Below are 19,617 nucleotides of genomic sequence, written 5' to 3'. Positions count from 1 at the left end.
AATGTGTCATTGAATCTTGGACTTGCATCTCGTGTTTTGTTTTGGTTTTTTTTTTAACGTTTATTTATTTTTGGGACAGAGAGAGACAGAGCATGAACGGGGGAGGGGCAGAGAGAGAGGGAGACACAGAATCAGAAGCAGGCTCCAGGCTCTGAGCCATCAGCCCAGAGCCTGACGTGGGGCTCGAACTCACGGACCGCGAGATCGTGACCTGGCTGAAGTCGGACGCTTAACCGACTACGCCACCCAGGCGTCCTGCATCTCGTGTTTAATGTGAATATTTATTTCCACATATCCCTCTTAGCTGGGCTTTTCCCAATCTCTTCCTCTGGCCGTGCTATTTCCGGTATGGGAGGTCACCTTTCTGTAACCCTGCCTTTCCATCATGAATGCTTAAGTATGAACTTTTGAGCGCTCATGTGCAGTACAGAGGTGAGTTTTGTTGCAAAGGGTCTTCTTGATTTTTTTAAATAGTGCTGTGTATAGTGTACATTTTGTTTTGCACATAGTTTGTTGCCCTGATTGGGTTTTATTTTTATCGTCTTTTTTTTTTTTTTTTTTTTTACCCCCCTACAGTTCAGAGCACAGATTTTCTTTCGTTTTAAATCCAAGGTAATTTGCTTTCTTTTACAACACTAAGTCTGCTTTGACCTTCCAGTGCATTGAACTGGTTGCACTGTTGGGAGTTAGAGATTGTTCGGTCATCGTTACGGTTTGATAGAGCAGCTCTTTTCTGCCTGTTTTGTTCAGCTGCAGCACACGGCCGACAGGTGCCATTTGTGGTATCGAACGTTCTCACGTGAGGGTGATGATTGTACCAAGCGCTGAGTTGTTTTGTTTCTAGATGTAATTAGTCCACTTAATGTAATATTCTTCCTTCTCTCAAACTGACTTTAAAAACAAAGTTTTATCGTTTTCATTGTACTTGTATTTATTACAGAGTGTTTTAGCTTTGATATTCTTTGTATTTTCACTCCGTTGTTACATGAGCTTTATCAATAACATCTGTATAAATGGTTTCTAAAAATTAACTATGTATGTGCCCATGCCGAAGTTGAGCAATAAAATGAATGCTGTTTGCACTGTCACAGCATCGAAGTTTTTAAAGAATACGGAGTTTATAATGAATTGCTTTGGACAAAAAAGCTTCACGACTGGCTTTGCAAAGAGTGACAGCGTATGAGGCATCAAGTGAGGAGTTTAAGGGGATTCACGTGCCTGCCTTAGTTGTGGCCCATGTCGCACTGCAGCGCTCCGGAGCGCCCGGGACCCCCCGTGTCTCCAGGTGGAGCGGGGAAGGGGCTGGTGTGCTCCTGCCGCGGCACGTCGGTGGGCTGGCAGGAGCCGTTGGGAGGCCGTGTGGAGCTGGGTGTCTGAGGCTGCCCTGGGCTCGCTGGGGAGCGGGCCATCCCGTGACCGTGCCTGTCCGGGCCCCTGGGGGGCCTCATTTGCTCCCGTGGCGTTGAGCGGTCAAATCCTCGAAATGAAAAGGAGAAACCAATTACATTTTTCCGAGAAACCAAAACCTTAGGGATCGTGATCCACAGCTCTATAAATGATAGTGGATGAAAGTCCACTAAATATATGGGTGGAAAAAGGAACGGGTGCGATGTTTTCCATGCAGCCTGTAGCCTGTGTGGGTCTCTCCGTAGCACAGGCCACACAGAGAGGAAGGTCGGGAGATGCAGTGTGAGTGGTAGTGGTTTATTACAGTTCACAGGATGGCATAGTGTCCGTTTTTTACATCATTTTGAAAATTTTTTTTTTGCTTTGTCTCACATTGCCATGTTTTTTTTTTTTAATTTTTTTTTCAACGTTTATTTATTTTTGGGACAGAGAGAGAGTATGAACGGGGGAGGGGCAGAGAGAGAGGGAGACACAGAATCGGAAACAGGCTCCAGGCTCTGAGCCATCAGCCCAGAGCCCGACGCGGGGCTCGAACTCATGGACCGCGAGATCGTGACCTGGCTGAAGTCGGACGCTTAACCGACTGCGCCACCCAGGCGCCCCTCACATTGCCATGTTTACTGGTTATTATCTACAATTTGTAGTGTCAGTAAAGATTTTAGTATTTTTTTTAATATTTATTTTTGAGAGAGAGAGAGGAGACACAGAACCAGAAGCAGGTTCCAGGCTCCGAGCTGTCAGCACAGAGCCCAACATGGGGCTCGAACTCATGAACCATGAGATCATGAGCTGAAGTCAGACGCTCAACTGACTGAGCCACCCAGGTGCCCCAGCATTTTAGTATTTTTATAATCTATAAATTACCCAGAAGTTTGATTTGGTGTGTGTTCCGTTTTTCTGCTGTGGGGCGACCTAGAAGCTTTGTCTCTTCATTATAACGAAGTGTAACCTTGGTACCCACTGCATTTGTTTGTATTTTATATCCCAAACGCTTAGTTAGGATATGCAAAACAGAACCAGAGCCTCCTAACAGGATCGAGGTAATTATACCGAAAAAGGTTACGTTCCTATGTTAACACTCCTAGCAAACTGGACAAGCCAGATTTTACAATTACATTTTATTAGGTATTTGCACGGACTTATTTCTGTTCATTCAGCAGATACCTACTGTGCTCCTACTACGTGTCAGGCTCTGTGCCAGCTGCGGGGGATATGGCTTCTTCCTTGTGTTTGTGTTCATTATACAGTTGGCTACGTTTCCAGGGTAATGTGCTCAACGGTTGCCGATCGCATACTTTTGTGGGTATTTTGGGCTACGGTTTATCTAGATTCACATTAGTCTATAATATGAGCTGTAAACCCCACCGGGTGGGTGAGGGACCCTTCCAGGGTGTTTCTCCTGCCCGCACCCCCCCCCCCAACCCCCCCCCCCCCCACCAGGTGTTCCCGAAGTGTTCTGACTTTCAACACAGGAACTGGGAGTGAAGACGCACATCAGACTCCACCTTTCAGGCGCTCACTTCTCCCAGAGACGATGCCGGTGCGGCCAGGTGCAGGAGCGAGACCAGACAGGCAAAGTATTTTTTATCTTTAATTGAGGTATAACTGACCCGTAATGTTAGGTTCAGCTGTACAGCTTTCTGATTTGGTGTGTGTATAGATACGGAATGATCACCACGGTAACGTCTAGTATAACATCCGTCACCACATACAAATTTTTTTGTGGTGAGAACTTTTAAGACCCAGTAGCAACTTTCAAATATGCAATACAATATTAACTATAGTCGCCATGCTGTACATTAATCCCTGTGGCTTATTCATTTTAAAAAAATTTCTAAATGTTTTATTTTTGAAAGCGAGGGACAGAGCACGAGTGGGGGAGGGGCAGAGAGAGGGGGACACAGAATCCGAGGCAGGCTCCAGGCTCCGAGCCGTCAGCAGAGCCCGACGCAGGGCTGGAACCTGTGAACCGCGAGATCATGACCTGAGCTGAAGTCGGACACTTAACCGACTGAGCCACTCAGGCGCCCCGGCTTAATTCATTTTATAACTGGAAGTTTGTACTTTTTGATTCCTTTCACCCATTTTGTCCCCCACCTCTGGCAACCACCAACCTTTTTTCTGGTTCTATGAGCTCCGTTTCGTTGGTTTTTAGGTATTTGTATTTCTGACCTATTTCACTTAGCAGAACACCCTTGAGGCCCATCATGTTGCAGATAGTAAGATTTCCCTTTTTTTAATGGCTGAATAATATTGCATTATGTTTCAATAAACACTTTCTCTTACTGACACTTAAGTTTCCATATTTTGGCTATCGTTAAAGCTGCAAGGAACAAGGTGGTGCGTGTATCTTTTCCAGGTAGTGTTTTCATTTCTTCAGATGAATACCTGGAAGGGGAGTTGCTGGGCCATGCAGTAATTCTATTTTTAATTTTGGGGGGAACTTCCTTATTTTCTGTAGTGACGGCGCCATTTTACATTGCCACCAACAGTGCACAACGGTTTCCTCTCAATCCACATCCTCACCCACACTTCTTTTTGGTAACAGTCATCCTAACAGGTGTGAGGTGGTTTTGACTTGCATTTCCCTGATTAGAGTTGAACACCTTTTCGTGTACCTGTTGGCCCTTTGTGTGTCATCTTTGGCAAAATGTCTTTTCAGCCCCTCTGTCCTTTTTTTATTTGGATAGTTTTTTTGCTACTGAGTTGTATGAATTTATTTTGGATATTAACCCCTTATCAGATTTATCTCATTTGCAAATACTTCCCCCCATTCAATAGGTTGCCTTTTTGTTGGTTTCCTTTGCTGTGCAGAAGAAGCTTTTTAGTTTGATGTAGTCCCGCTTAATTGATTTCTGCTTTTGGTGTCAAAGCCAAAAAAAAATCAAGACCAATGTCGAGGGGCTTACTACCCATGTTTCCTCTAGGAGCTTTATGGTTCCAGGTCTTATGTTCAGGTCTTTACTCCATTTGGAGTTAATTTTTGCGTATGTATTGTTTTGCATGGAGCTGTCCAGTTTTCCCAACACCATTTGTCGAAGCGACGGTCCTTTCCCCACTATATATTCTTGGCTCACTTGTTGTAAATGAACTGACCACGTATGTGTGGGTTTATTTCTGGGCTCTTCATTCTGTTCCACTGATCTGTTTTTATGCCAACACCATACTGTTTTAACAGCTTTGTAATATAGTTTGAAATCAGGGAGCATGATGCTTCCAGGTTTGTTCAGAGGGCAAAGTTTTAAAGGCAGATGAGTTTCATGTTTTTTTAAGACAAGAAGAAATTGGTCCTATCAATCCAATTAGCTGGGTAAGGTTTGAATGGCTGAGAATGCCAGATAAAACAGGTTTTCAGCATGTCTAGATTTGTGATTTTAACAGTTTTTTTTTTTTAATTTTTTTGTTTTTTCAACGTTTATTTTTGGGACAGAGAGAGACAGAGCATGAACGGGGGAGGGGCAGAGAGAGAGGGAGACACAGAATCGGAAACAGGCTCCAGGCTCTGAGCCATCAGCCCAGAGCCCGACGTGGGGCTCGAACTCACGGACCGCGAGATCGTGACCTGGCTGAAGTCGGACGCTTAACTGACTGCGCCACCCAGGTGCCCCTTAACAGATCTTTTAAGTTGCAGCTCTAGCCCCAATTTTGGATTCTTCTGGTAGTTTATGTCATTTCTCTTAATGACACTCTTCTATCTGCTGTGCCCTTCTCATTCTGTCTTCATTTTTTTATTGTGGTGCTTCTTGCCATTGCAAATAAGTTTTCCCTGTATCCTCAGCCCCCTCACTAACGCTCTGTTCTCTTGGCTGACCTCAACGCTGGTTCTTCCTTTTCCTTCCCATGTTTTTCAGAGGAGGCAGCTAATTCTCCAGCGCCCCACCATACAGTAATGCATATACACAGCTAAACATACAAAGTTTGTCATATACACTTAAGAACCTTAAAGAAAAAAGAAAAACCACCTTCATCGCCCCTCCCCCTGGCCCCAGTCTTGCTTTCCAGATGGCATTAATCCCAAATATTCGGTCAGCTCTGATGTTTCTTCCATGTTTCTAAGTGACATGTTAATATTACTCATTAATTTTAAACCGTCTGGTTAGTTTCCTTTTATGGTAGTTAAGGATTTATAAACTTCCACCAATCCGCCTCTTTCCCTCCCCACTCCTACGTCATATCGCGGTTCTAAGTACATTTTCAAATGCATGCATGATCAGGAGCGTTTCCTGCGTTCTTCCCTCTCCACAGGCACTTGGATGGAAACATCTTCTACTTGCTGAGTTACCACTTCATTTGCTTTCTGTTTTTTGAAAAGAAGTTGGCATCTTTGAATGTGTCCTCCTCTCCTCTTCTTTGACCTTTGCTTAGCAGTCCTATCCTTTTCCTGCTAAATTCCCTCACCCATTCTTTTCGGTTATTCCTACTTATTTCTTAGCTTGGTAAAGAGCTGGCAGAACTAGCAACTTAAGCGTACTCCTAAAACATGTAATATTTAAAAATAAAAGTATCATTATACTTGTTTTAGCAAATTCAAATAGTATTAAAGTACATTAAGCACAGAATGAAAGTTTGTATAATCACTCAGAGTGACACCTATTAATGTTTGGGGCCTATTCTTCCAGATGTCTCTATTGGTTATAGTTGTTGACCCTTGAACTACCTGGGTCCATTCATACATGAATTTTTTTGTATAGTACTATAAAATACTATAGTATTTTAATATTTTTTTCTCTAGGTTTATTATAAGAATACAGTATATAATACATATACAAAATGTCTTAATTTTTGTCAGTAACGCTTCTGGTCAGCAGTAGGCTATTAGTAGTAAAGTTTCTGGGGAGTCAGAAGTTATACATGGATCTTTGACTGCACGGGGCCTTGGCACCTGTGATCTCCACGTTGTCCGAAGGTCAACTACATACTCCATTATATGGGAGATCCACCCATACCACAGCTTTTAAGGTAAAATAGCATCACGGTGTATAGTTTCATTTGCTCATTTTACTCAAATATATCGTGGATAACAGATCTACTTTCATTTTTTCTCTTCATAACCATTTTTAGAATTCACGTTGTAGCCCTTTCAGACCTAGCCTTGTCTTGTGCACGTCCCTGATCCTTTCCATTCACCTGCACTCACTCCGTTGTCCTGGCAGATCACAGCCGTCTGGATGTCTGTCTGCAAGACCAGCGGATCCCACGGATCATGCTCCCAGGGCCTCTGTTGTGGTTCATCGCCATTGCTACTCTCTACGTTCCCTAACCGGAGCCTCTCTTCTCCCCTTCAGTCCTTTCCTGGGGTCCCGTGCCATTCTCTGGCTCCGATCAGCAAAGTCCCCCTGTCTTCAACTGCTCTGGAGCCTTCCTCCCCACGGAAGGTGTGGTGCCTTCCTGCTGGGTGTGGGGTTTTCTCCTCCTCCACACCAGAAATAGGCTTGCTGTGCACTTGCCTACTTCCAGTCCACTGCGCCTACCTGCAGGCACGAGGGCTCCTTCGAGGCACACGCCTTCTGGCTTTCCACACTCCGCCTCTTCTCACGCCGTCCCCTGACAACGAACAGAAGCCACAGCCACAAATTCTCACCTTCCAGCCACCAGGAGAAAAACCTACACACACATGCTCTTTTAAAGGTTTAACCCCAGCTCCCACTGCTGATGACGAGCCCACACTTACAGCACTTTTCTGAATTAGAGATTTGTATTGTTTTTACCGAACTACAGCAATAGGTTTCAGGAGCTTGCTGCTCAATCAAGGCCTATTAACTAACTGCTTTGGTGCAAATATGACTAATGAAGAGTGTGTGCCTTTGTTCCCTGCCCTCCCCCCCCTTTTAACTTATAAATTCACAGCAGTGTACTTCAAGAAAATTTTTATTTAAAAAAATCATGTCATAAAAAGTACTGGAATGAATGTATAAGTAAAGCATCTGAAAAGGAGTCTCCTGGTTTCGAGTGTCTACTGGCTCAGTTCTAGCTCTGTCCTGGTAACGTCCTCCAGAAACTTCACTTACAAAATCTGGTCTCACGGGAAGGGATTTTTACTGTACTGAAAAGAAGCCAGATGAAGGCGCGATCTGAAGCGCTCAGCTTCCAGTTCCCGGAAGAAAGCATCGTCGTCATCCTGGGTGATCATGCACTGAAGTTGTTGAATCTCCTTCTCCATCTTCGACCTCAGCTCCCTCTTCACCTTATACAGTGTCTGCAAGAGAACTCACGTCACCTGCTGTTCACGTTTGTCCGGGCCCCACTCTTGTTACAGCCTCGCCACTTTCTAGCTCCTCCAGCCCCTGCAACTGCAGGAATTTAGCAGCAGCTCTTACAGAGACTTCACAGGGAAAAGGAACACATGATAAATCCTATTTATCGGATTAACCATAGGATAAATGTTTTGGATCGTAGATGGATCTTCTCCATTTCCCTTAAAACGTGTACTATAGTTGTTTTCTAGTTCTGAAAACTATAAATCAATGATTTCTATTAATTATTACCTGTGCCTGGGATCTCTCTCTGGCTTTGAGTTCCTGGCGTTCTTGTGATATGGCTTCTGCCAGCAATGAAAACTGTTCATAGAGAGGACAAAAACCAAATGTTTTACCTATAGCCCAAATATAACAATCCTTATATTGAAAGTTCATAGACTTAAAAAAAAAAAAAAAAAAAAAGATTTTAAGTTTATTTCTGAAGAGACAGGGAGTGAGAGTGCAAGCTGGGGAGAGCAGAGAGGGAGACAGAGGATCCAAAGTGGGCTCTGAGCTGTCAGTACAGAGAGCCTAATGCAGGTTTGAACTCACGAACTGGGAGATCAAGACCCGAGCCAAAGTCAGATGCTTAACCGACTGAGCCACCCAGGTGCCCCTTAAAATCTTTAACAGAACCAGGGCAATGCAGATTCTGTACCATGGTCAAGGACTAGCTTACTGTGAATCACCAGTGCAACCTGTATGGACAGGTTCTGAATGGATACATGGAGGCTTTTTATTAAACATACAAAGCTGATCTTTGACACAACATGGTCAGGATTAAGCACATTAGGATGTGAATAAGCGACAGCGAGCCCACCTGGTCTTTATAGTAGTTCTCCATGGAGTCCAGTTCATTCTGGTGCTGTCTCTTTTGTTCAGCTCGCTTTTCTTTGGCATAGTTTCTTAGGTCTCGTAATCTTTGCTTTTGAATTTGTAAACCTTCTTCAAACAACTTCTTAAATATCTGTTGTTAGAAAAATAAAGTTAATGCTCAACTTTTCATGCAGGAATAGAAACATTTTGTCCAGCTGGTCCAGCTACACTGATTGTATTTCACAAAGTCTTTTTAAGTAACAGCTTTGTTGAGATACAATCCACATACCATAAAATTCACCCTTTGAAGAGGTACAATTCAGAAAGTTTTTGTATATTCAGACTTGTGCGACCATCGTCACTAACTTCAGGACATTTTTATCATTCCAAAAAGAAACCGTACACCCATTAGCAGCCACTCCTCCATCACCCCCCGACTCCCTGCAACCACTAATGTACTTTCCAGGTCTATATACCCTGGAGATTTCATATAAGTGGAATCCTAAAATATGTGGCCTTTTGTATGTGGCTTCTTTCGCTTATTAGCATGTTTTCAAGGTTCATCTATATTGTATCAGGTATCAATACCTCATTCCTTTTTATTGCCACATAACATCCTATTCTATGGTATATCACATTTTGTTTATCCATTCGTCAGCCGACGGGCCTCTGGAGTTTCTTTCTTCTTTTCAGGTATTATAAATAAGGTGCTATAGGTTATTTGCGTGAATATGTATCTAGGAGTGAAACTGCGGAGTCCTACAGTAGCTCTGTGTTCAACCTCCTGAGGAACTGCCAGACTGTTATCTAAGGTGGTCGCACCATTCTGCCAGCCCTGCGTGAGGGCTGTAACTTCTCCATAACCTTGCCAACACCTTTTTTATTTTAGCCATTTTAGTGAGAGGTTTCCCATGGTGGTTTTGATTTGTACTTCCTTAATGATCAGCGGTGTTCAGCATCCTTTCCTGTATCCCCAGAATTCTTTACTGCTCTCAGAAAACAATTCTCAAGGAGTCATGTATATAGGGGAAGAACCCCAGCCAGAGAAGGAACCAATGGCGCATTTACAGATGCGCACAACTGAGGGTGAGGTGGTTATCTGAGCCAGAGGAAAACAGATTATTCAAAGGATTTGGATATGCCCACTTTCGTTATGGCCATGCATTCATCAGTCAGCGGTGTCAGTCAACTTACTTAACCTCTCAAAGCCTTAGCAGCATCATTTAGTAATGCTAATAGTAGCAGCCCAGTCAACTATAATTACCTCGATGTTTTACTCTAGAGATGAAATTTACTACCAGTTTGTTCTCTCAAAATATTAAGCATTTCAGCTTAAGACAACAACCTACACTCCTTTTCTGATTTTATGTGGAATCCAGCTCATCTAGTCACACCTTTGATTCCTGTTCCTTCTAACACGTTCGCAAACCCCTTATAGCAATTGTCCTGGAGGGTAAGTGCAGAACAGAGGGAATGAGGGGCTCACATTCAGACGAGGGCAGTGGAGACTGAGAACAGACTGGGAGGCACCACACAGGTAATAAGAAACTTTAGTAGCCAGCACTTGAGGATTTGCATTTGGGTTATGGATTCAAATTGGGACAGGAGTCACAAAGAAGGTCATCCTGAAAGGTAACAGGTAAAATTCATCCTTTTGACAGGGGTCGGATAAAAAACCGTATTTACCATTTCTTCCCGGGTCCTCATTCTCATCATTTTCGCACGCAACTGAACTCTGTACTCATCGTAGTATTTTCGGGCACGGACAATCTGCTGCCGATTTTCCTTGATCTTTGACTGTGTCAACCTCTGCCTATGAATGCGGTCCTTGACGTCTTGCTAGGAAAGGGAAAGGGAAAAAGAGCTTTAAGGACAAGAGGAAGACAGACTCTGGCATTCTTAACTGCCCTGTTCTGCACCAGGAGGTCCTTGTAAGCCAGGCCTGCGGAGCCAGGGGCCTATCACCTGGGCATAGGTTCTGAAAAACTATTGGCCCCCAGAAGCCTTCCAGCCTTTGGTAGGTTCATCACCAGTCTGAAGGGCCACCCCAACGAGCCCCCACTGCCGCAGGTGATCCAGGTGGAACTGAGGATCGCATCTCCCCATGTCCACCAGGGGGTCACCTAAGCCCCACTCAGATGCCAGGTTAAAAACAGCAGAAAAAAGGCATTCTGACTTTCGAGCAAAACTTGTTACCAAGATTATTTACATCGAAACTAAGGAAATTAGACTATATCTTGCAAAGCAGAGAGGATGAAATAAGGTCATCTACACAAAGCCCTCAACTCAGTGTTCAGACTCATACTTGTTTTCAGATGGCTTCCCTTTCTTTCCCTGGAACTGTTTAGGATTACAGTTGTCACTGCCTATCTCAACCAAGAGTTTTAAAATCTCCTCCTCTGGCATACTGTCTTTGACCTCTGTCCACTCCATTATACTCAACAGAGGATGGTGCGCCGTGGATCACAGTGGGACCAAGTGTAATCATCTCGAAGAAAACATCTGCATTATGTTACTATAAAGACCAAATGAAACTGTCTATACTAGCACCTTCCCCCCTCATCAGTTTTGGTTACAGCCCTAGATGCTTCCACAGGCAAGTGTTAAAGGTAAGTCTGTGGGACTATCACCCAGCTGTACAAATCCAAGTAATTAATATAACTTATAAAGTCAAAATTATAATATTCAACTTGCTCTTAACATACCAGTCTCTTGTTATGTTCATATTCTTTCTTGACAAGTACAGTAAGGAGGTCATGCTTTTTTAAGGCTTCTTCTATCTTTAGGGGGGAAAGGAAGGAAGGAGGTTATAATACTATTCACTAGATTCTAAAAGATTAGCTCTTCCCCTTTCCCCTTTCTAGTCCTATGCCTGAAATTGACAGGTAACTTACTTCATCCTGGAGTTTCTTCTTTGATCGATTTTCTCCACATGCATCTTTTCTGAGCTGTTCAACCTGTGTAATTTGCTGTTTCCACATTTTGCTTAGTGTTTCACCAGAAACATAGAGACATGGAAACTGCTCCAGCATGAGGGGCAAGAGGCTGTGTTCATTCACTTTCACTGCAAGGTAAAAAAAACAAAACAAAACAAAAAAACCCAAACCCCCCTTCACCTGAGAGATTTGCTGACAGCTTTTAACAGTAACTCTCATTCTGCCTTCCTGGTAGAGCAAAGCTTATCTAAGTGATGCAGTTCAGATCCTGAAAAGAATACTTCCAGAAGTACGTCATTAACTTTTGCCCTCCTTCTCTGATCCCAGCACACCAACTACCAGAAAGGATGAAAATAAGCCCAAGAGATCTGACTGATGACACACGGTTCTCATGAAGTCCGTCCTGACTGCTCGGCTGACTCAGCGACTGGGGCGGACGCTGTGTGTGTGGTCACGCACACGCTTCCCGGCCCTACTGGGCGGCAAAGTCTGTGTCTGATGGGTTGTAGTCAGAAGGCCAGCAGTGTTTGAAACTGAACCCTGGCATTTCACATGACTTTGTTTTCCTTTTAACAGGACTCTAATGCTCACTGGCACCAACTGTCGATGTAACAGGAGCTGGATGGGCCATCTGCTTGCTTTGGACCTTCCCTTTGGTTCTACCGACTTGCCAGAAACAAAGATAAGGCAATTAAAGTGTGAGTGAGCAGAGTGAGGCTGAAGCTGCAGCAGGTAGTAGGCCTACCCTGTCTCTGGTACCAATGTATAGGCCTCCCTAAGGTATTAAGAGTTTCATCTCTCTCTACAGAAATCAAGCATATGGCAGTGATAAAAGAGGGCGCTTTCTCCAGCTAACTGGCAGATGGGAAGTTTTCAGTGCTGTGTCCCTTGGAATGTAGCACACACTTTCAAAGGATGCCAGTTTTCCGTGAAGCACAACTTTGTGGTTCTTACTTGGAACTGCTTTATTTGGCTTTGGCAAGCCACCTCTTGGACTTGGAGTTGTGGTCTTTCTAGAGTAAGTCTTCCAGGGCTGACTACGTTTTGTTGGAGTTCCTTTATGAACAGCTTCTCTGTATATTTTTTCCTTGGAAGCAGACATAAAACAGGATAGAAATAAGATAGAAGTCTAATAACTTTCATATATTATCGTAAGTATTACATATTGATAAAAATAGCTAACCAATCCCCAACCAAACTGTCGTACTTTACATTTCTAAAATCTGGTTAGTGTTCGTCTACTCTAAGTTAAAAGCATCTTTTGGCTTCTGGCACCTCTTGGAATTTGAAAAATCGCTGAATCTTTTTTGAGTTTCATAGTCACCAGAGTCCCACACCCTAAATACAACCACCAGTAATACTTCGATGTACTTGCTTGACAACTTTTTCCATGTAGATTAAAAAAGTGCTTAAATAACATTTAGTTGCAATCATAATGTATTTTATATCCTGTTTTGTTCACGAACATTTCGGCATAAGCATTTTTCCTGTTTTCACTTAGTTTCTGTAACCATCCTTTTGAAAGGCAATGAAAATTTATGCTTTGGGTTTCTTCTCATCAGGCATAGAACAACTGAGATTATCTAACTCCCCTTTAACCTGTCAGCCTCAACTAGCTTTTAAACTACTGGTCAACTGCTAAACAACAGAACCACGTAAGAACTGATGGCAGTTTGGGGCAGGAAGGAAAAATGCTAGTATTCTCTGATACCATGTCTTGCCACATTTTAGCAAGTTGGCTACCCTATAAATAAGAGAAAATCCTGCTTCGTGAAATCCTTTTTCCAAGGAGCTAATGAGTAAGGCCCTGTTCTTTTTTCCTTTTAAAAAGATCATCTCTGTACTTCGCACTGATCTGATCAAATTGCATTTATTACAGTAGAGACTTTTACCCACTGTTTCCTCATCATTATTTATTCCTAGAGATCCAATATTCTCTTGAACTTTATTTCTTCTTAGCTCCCTTTCAAATGCTTCCGTTATTGCCTAGAGGAGAAAAAGCCATATATTATAATTATTAAAAACATATACAAATGAAAATATAAGGAACAAAATTCGTCTAAGTTCCTTGCAGACTCCACTATCCTAAATGTACATTATTTAACAGACATGTAATTGGGACATAAAGTTTTACATAATACACTTTTTTGTTCTCAGATTTTGTAATTATTTTGATAGTCCCTTGAGTGGAAGTTACATGCTGAGTTGAAGTTACATGTCATTATAAGACATATGAATGCATTTTAGTTTTTCACTAATTATAAAATATACTATAGCAAACAATGTAAGTGTTCTAAATTTATGCTGCATTTCAAACTCCCTGTTCCATAGCAGAAGTCTTCCTTGGTACTCATGCATTCTCCATGTTGCATTCTAACCACCTCCTCTCATTCCTGTCTTGAGCACTTAAATCCTATCTGTAACTCAGCAGGCCTATCACTTTTAACCCACCTCAAATTCTCATCCTCTCTGAAGCACTCTGCAAATATCAACCCACATTGATCTACTCTTTCTGAATCCACTGGAGTGCTGGATTATATGTGACAAGGTTAGTTTTCTTAGAGTATCACAAGTTTTATGGTGCCTAATGGGAGACATAAAAGCTTTGGCACATCATTTCCTATCATTCACTTAGTTTAAGAATATTAAATGCAAATGAAGCATGTTCACTGTAGCCCTTGGTTGAGGGTAAATGGTATTGCCTGCTACTCAATAGGAATCAAGAGATGGGATGTACCTTTGCTTGGAATTGGTGGATATCTGCCTCTTTAGGCTTTCGCTGCCGTTTTCTCTCCATATGGAACTGTGTGTTTTTGTTAACTGGAGATGGAGAGAGCGAATGAGATCTGTAGGGTGGCCTTCTATGCATACGAACTCCTATAACACAGAAGAGACATGCACCATTAGTTCCTGATAGCCAGAAATATTAAGGTGGAAACCTAAGTTGACTTTTACCAAATCCAAAAAAGAAGGACTGTGAATGTGCTAAACATACTCTCTCCTGTAACAAATTCATATTTATTTATATGTTTAGTCATACCAAGTAAACAGATAAAGGCACATAAATGTATACAGCCTAAAAGAAGTGGAAGGAAGTGGTGGTGGAGGAAGAAAATGTTACACCATCCAAGCTGCATGTCTGCTATCCCTTTATACCCATCTCGGTCCTGAGGAGGCAGGACATAAGTATATATACATCTCATCCCGACGAAGCAGCATGCTTAGAAGACAAAGTTAATGTAGGTCAGCATTTTGTAAGTAAGTCCCAATTTTTCCCTACTAAGTAATTTAGCCCTCCTAACAATTGCACACTGCCTAAGACATCTAACAAATCACTTTTCTTCACAAATGTTTTTAATGCTCCACTGTGTATAGTTGTGCTAGGGCATCTGGTAGTTGTGTAGAGGGGGACTCCATGCCTTTTCAGAAAAGTGAGTAATTCTAAGATCAAGGAAACTAGTGTGGTATCTTGCTAAATAAACCTTCCAAAAGAACTAAAATTTCCCTAAGCTTTTATTTTTTTCAGTCTTTTAATTCAAATCTTTTAAATTCACTTTGAATGTAAGGTATTAAGGGCATGCGTGCCTGGCTGCCTCAGTCAGTGGGGCACATGACTCTTGATCTCAGGGTCGTGAGTTCAAGCCCCATGTCAGGCACTGATATTCGGAATTTAAAAAAAAAAGATATTAAGAAAAACTGACTTGCACAATTTACTTTTTAATTTTTTTTAATGTTTGTTTATATTTTGAGAGAGTGAGTGAGCAGGGGAGGTGCAGAGAGAGACAGAGACAAAGAAAGAATTTGAATCAGGCTCCAGGCTCTGAGCCGTCACCACAGAGCCTGATGCAAGGCTCAAACTCATGAGCTGAGCCATGAGATCATGACCTGAGCTGAAGTCAGATGCTCAACCAACTGAGCCACCCAGACACCCCCACAATTTACTTTAAATGATGCTTTCATGACATCTTACTATGTCCACAATGTATTCTTTAGAAACTGAAGATCCAATTAAAATAGCATTGTAACTTACTATGAGTTTTCAAAATAGGATAGATGTGTATGTGTATAGCAAGCGAAACATGTAGCTTACTAGGTGAGGCTTACCTAGAGATTACTTGAGAAAGTTTAAGGGGGGGGGGGGGGGGGAGATGAAATAACCAAGGGAAGAAAGTAATTTTGGGGTAAAAAGAAATTCTACTAGATGTAGATCCCAGAGAAACTTTCTTTAAAAAAGTAAACTCTACCCTCTACATGGGGCTCGAACTCATGACACTGAGATCAAGAGTTCCATGCTTTACAACCTGGCCTGGAGATCCTAGAGAAACTTTGCACATTATAGGTTGTTCATTGCAAAACTGTAGTTAGGAAAAGTAGAAACAATCTACATGTGCTGAAATAGAGGAAAAGGGTGATCTATATATATTCATACAAATGGAGTATATCATATGAGCTTACAGTTCATTCATTTTAACTATGTATCTGTATCAACACAGATTTCCAAAACAAGAGAAAAAAGTTACAGAATAATACGGTATCTATATAAATTTAAAAACAATAGCATTTATAAATATGAGCTGTTACAAGTATAAAAAAAGGGATGAGAAGGTTCTAGTTTAAGATGGCAATTTAGAGGCTCCTAAATTCACCACCTCCCCAGGATGCACTGAATTTACAGCTACATAGATGGAACAATTCCCTCTGAAAGGAATCCAGAAACTAGCTGAATGACTTCTCCACCTCAAGTGAATGAGAAAAAAAAACCCAACCTCATCTTCTGGGAGCCATTAAGAAGGAAGACGGCAGTCTGACAATCACAAAAGTTTGGCACAATCAAGAACTAGGGACGGGCTGAATGATGAGTGCTCTCCTACACAAGATGACTCCTTAAAGCCTGGGAGAGGTGGGTGTTACCTAGTGCACAGAGACCGACACAGGAAAATGAACAAAAAGAGTATGTTGTAAACAAAAGAATAAGACAAAACTCAGACCTTAATGAAACAAAAATAGGGATTTACCTGATGAAAAATTAAAAATAATGGGCATAAAGAGCCTCCACAAGGTCAGGAGAACAATTTCACAAGTGAAAGTGAGAATTTCAACAGAGATAGATAATATAAGAAGTACCAAACCAAAGTCACATTATTAAAAAATACAGTAACTAAACTGAAAATTCCATACAGGGGTTCAACAGCAAACTAGAGGAAGCAGAAAAAATAATTACCAAACTCAAAGACAGGACAGTGGAACTTATCCAAACAGATGAGCAAAAAGAAAAAGAATGAAAAAGAGTGAAGACAGCTTAAGGGATTTGTGGGACACCATCAAGTGGAGCAATATTCACACTATAGAGGTCCCAGAAGGAGGAGAGAGAGAAAAAGGCAGAAAGCTAATTCAAAGAAATAATGGCTAAAAACTCCCCTAACCTGGGTAAAGGAAACAGACACCCAGATTCAGGGGGCCCAGAAACTTTCAAATAAGATGAATCCAAAGATCCCACTCTAAGACACATTATAACTAAACTGTCAAATTTAATTTGAGAGAATCTTAAAATCAGCAAGAGAAAAACAACTTGTTATTTACCAGGGAACCCCCATATGACTATCCTTAGATTTTTCAGGAGAAGGTTTGCAGGCCAGAAGGGAATGGCACAATATATTCAAAATGCTGAAAGAAAAAAATGGCCAAGGAAAACTATTTTACTCGGCAAAACTGTCCTTTGGAACTGGAGAAATAGTTTTCAAATAAACAAAAGCTGAAGCAGTTCACCAACACCAGAACAGCCTTAAAAGAAATTTTAAAGGCGCTTCTTCAAAAAGAAATAAAAGGGTGCTATTTAGTAACAGGAAAGCATATAAAAGTAAAATCTCACTGGTAAGAGTAAATATATAATTCAGGAAAGTCCAACATTGTGACAGTGGTGGGTAAAGCACGTGTAAATCTGGCATAAAGGTTAAAAGAAGTAGCAAAAAGAACTACAATAATTTGTCACTGGATACACAAGATGAAAAGATGTAAATTATGGTATCAAAAACAACGTATAGGATCAGGAAGAGAAACCTACAATACACAAAAAATAAAGAAGTGTAAGCATACCCTTAAAGAAAATCATCAAATCACAAAGAAAGCAAGAGAAGGAACAGAGGTATTACAAAACAGCCAGAAAACTAACCAAATGGCAACACTAAGTTGACACCTATTAATAATTACTTTAAATATAAATGGAGTAAATTTTCCAATCAAAAGACACAGAGTGGCTGAATGGATTAAAAAGAAAACACAACTACACACTGACTCTAAATAGAGACTCACTTTAGGTTTAGGGACACTGTCCACGCAGAATAAAAGTGAAGGGATAGAAAAAGGCATTTCACACAAATGGAAACCAAAAGAAAGCTGTGGTAGCTATACTTTTATCAAACAAAACAAACTTTTAAGACAAAGACAGTAACAAGAGACAAAGGTGACTGTTATATAATGATGGAAATGTTATATACTGTTTATGAACACTTCTAAGTATTTATGTATCCAACATAGGAGCATATAAAGATGCTTAAATTCCACACTTTTGACTAGATAACAGACATTTACAGAATATTCTATCCCAAAGCAACAGAATATACATTCTTCTTAAGCATACAAGAACATACTCCAGGACCAATCACATGTTAGGGCACCAAACAAGTCTTAAGTTAGAAAACTGAATCTTTTCTGACCACAATGGTATGAAACTTAGAAAGCAATTACAAGAAGAAAACGGACAATCAGTTCACAAACATCTGGAGATTAAACAACATGCTACTGAACAACTAAAAGGTCAAAGAAGAAATCAAAGGAGAACTTTTTTTTTTTTTTTCAACATTTATTTATTTTGGGGACAGAGAGAGACAGAGCATGAACGGGGGAGGGGCAGAGAGAGAGGGAGACACAGAATCGGAAATAGGCTCCAGGCTCTGAGCCATCAGCCCAGAGCCTGACGCGGGGCTCGAACTCACGGACCGCGAGATCGTGACCTGGCTGAAGTCGGACGCTTAACCGACTGCGCCACCCAGGCGCCCCAAAGGAGAACTTTTTAAAAATCTTCAGATGGAAAAGGAAATACAACATATCAAAATTATAGGATGTAGCAAAAAGAAGTTCTAAGATGGAAGTTCATAGCAATAAATGCATACGTGAGAAAACAGGAAAGATAGGACACCTAAAGTAGTATAAGCAGCAAAATAAAAAACAAGTGGGACTACATCAAACTAAAAGTCTTCTGGAATGGGAAAAAAATTTGCAAATTAGAGATCTGATGAGGGGTTAATATCCAAAATACATAAAGAACTCACACAACTTGGGATGCCTGTGTGGCTCAGTTGGTTAAACCTCCAGCTCTTGATTTTGGCTCAGGTCATGATCTCACTGTGAGATTGAGCCCTACATCTGGGGAGCCTGCTTGGGATTCTCTCTCTGCCTCTCTCTCTGCCCCTCCCCTGCTCACGTGTGTGCTCTCTCTCACAAACTGAAACCAAAAAACAAATGCGTACAACTCAATAGCAAAAAACAAATTTTAAAATGGGCAAAGGAACAGAATAGACATTTTCCAAAGAAGATCTACAAATGGCCAACAGGTACATCAAGTGCTCAGCAGCACTAATCATTACAGAAATGCAAATTAAAACTACAATGAAGTATCACTTCATGCCTATTAGAATGGCTACCAACAAAAGACAAGACATAAAAAGTGTTGGCAAGGATATGGAATAAAGGGAACCCTTGTGCACTGTTGGTGGGAATGTAAACTGGTACAGCCAGATGGCAGTTCCTCAAAAAATTAAAAATAGATGCATTACCATATGATGCAGCAATTTCATCTTTTGAAATACATCCAAGGAAAACAAAAACACTGTTGAAAAGATTATCTGCTACCCCATGTTCACAGCAGCATTATTTATAATAGCCAAGACATGGAAATATAATTGTACAATGATGGATGAATTATTCAGTCATAAAAAAGAAAATCCTATCATTTGTGACAACATGGGTGGACCCTCGGAGGATTATTGTATGATCTCACTTGTAGGATCTAAAAGAAAAAGAAACCAAACACTTAGATGTGGAATCTACAAAACAAACAAACAAAAAAAAGCTAAACTCCTAGAAAGAGACCAGATTTCTGGTTATCAGAGGCAGGGGGTGGGTGGAGGAATTTGATGAAGGTGGTCAAAAGGTACAAGCTTTTA

General features: G+C 41.3%; 1 protein-coding gene and 1 long non-coding RNA gene across 2 annotated transcripts in view; both read right to left on the bottom strand.

Annotated features, from left to right (window-relative positions):
• Positions 1-1,085: 1,085 nt before the first annotated feature.
• Positions 1,086-7,208, bottom strand: LOC147574481 (uncharacterized). Its single transcript, XR_015244244.1, has 2 exons — positions 6,879-7,208; positions 1,086-1,477 (listed from the first exon to the last, which is right to left on the bottom strand). It is a non-coding gene; the product is annotated as an uncharacterized LOC147574481 (long non-coding RNA).
• Positions 7,209-7,259: 51 nt separating this feature from the next.
• The window catches only part of CEP95 (centrosomal protein 95), a 44,595-nt gene continuing 32,237 nt past the window's right edge, over positions 7,260-19,617 (bottom strand). Inside the window, exons 12-20 of the mRNA XM_025927698.2 lie at positions 14,133-14,272; positions 13,292-13,381; positions 12,350-12,482; positions 11,354-11,523; positions 11,165-11,239; positions 10,146-10,298; positions 8,464-8,610; positions 7,893-7,964; positions 7,260-7,603 (exon numbers count right to left, since the gene is read on the bottom strand). Of these exons, the coding sequence (XP_025783483.2) occupies positions 7,427-7,603; positions 7,893-7,964; positions 8,464-8,610; positions 10,146-10,298; positions 11,165-11,239; positions 11,354-11,523; positions 12,350-12,482; positions 13,292-13,381; positions 14,133-14,272 (1,157 nt within the window). The 3' untranslated portion in view covers positions 7,260-7,426. The remainder of the gene's footprint in view (positions 7,604-7,892; positions 7,965-8,463; positions 8,611-10,145; positions 10,299-11,164; positions 11,240-11,353; positions 11,524-12,349; positions 12,483-13,291; positions 13,382-14,132; positions 14,273-19,617) is intronic.

Source organism: Puma concolor, chromosome E1 (genome assembly GCF_028749965.1).
Source record: "Puma concolor isolate L17-30 chromosome E1, mPumCon1.1.hap2, whole genome shotgun sequence".
In the NCBI taxonomy this organism is placed as follows: Eukaryota; Metazoa; Chordata; class Mammalia; order Carnivora; family Felidae; genus Puma; species Puma concolor.
This window is presented reverse-complemented; position numbering and strand designations above follow the sequence as displayed.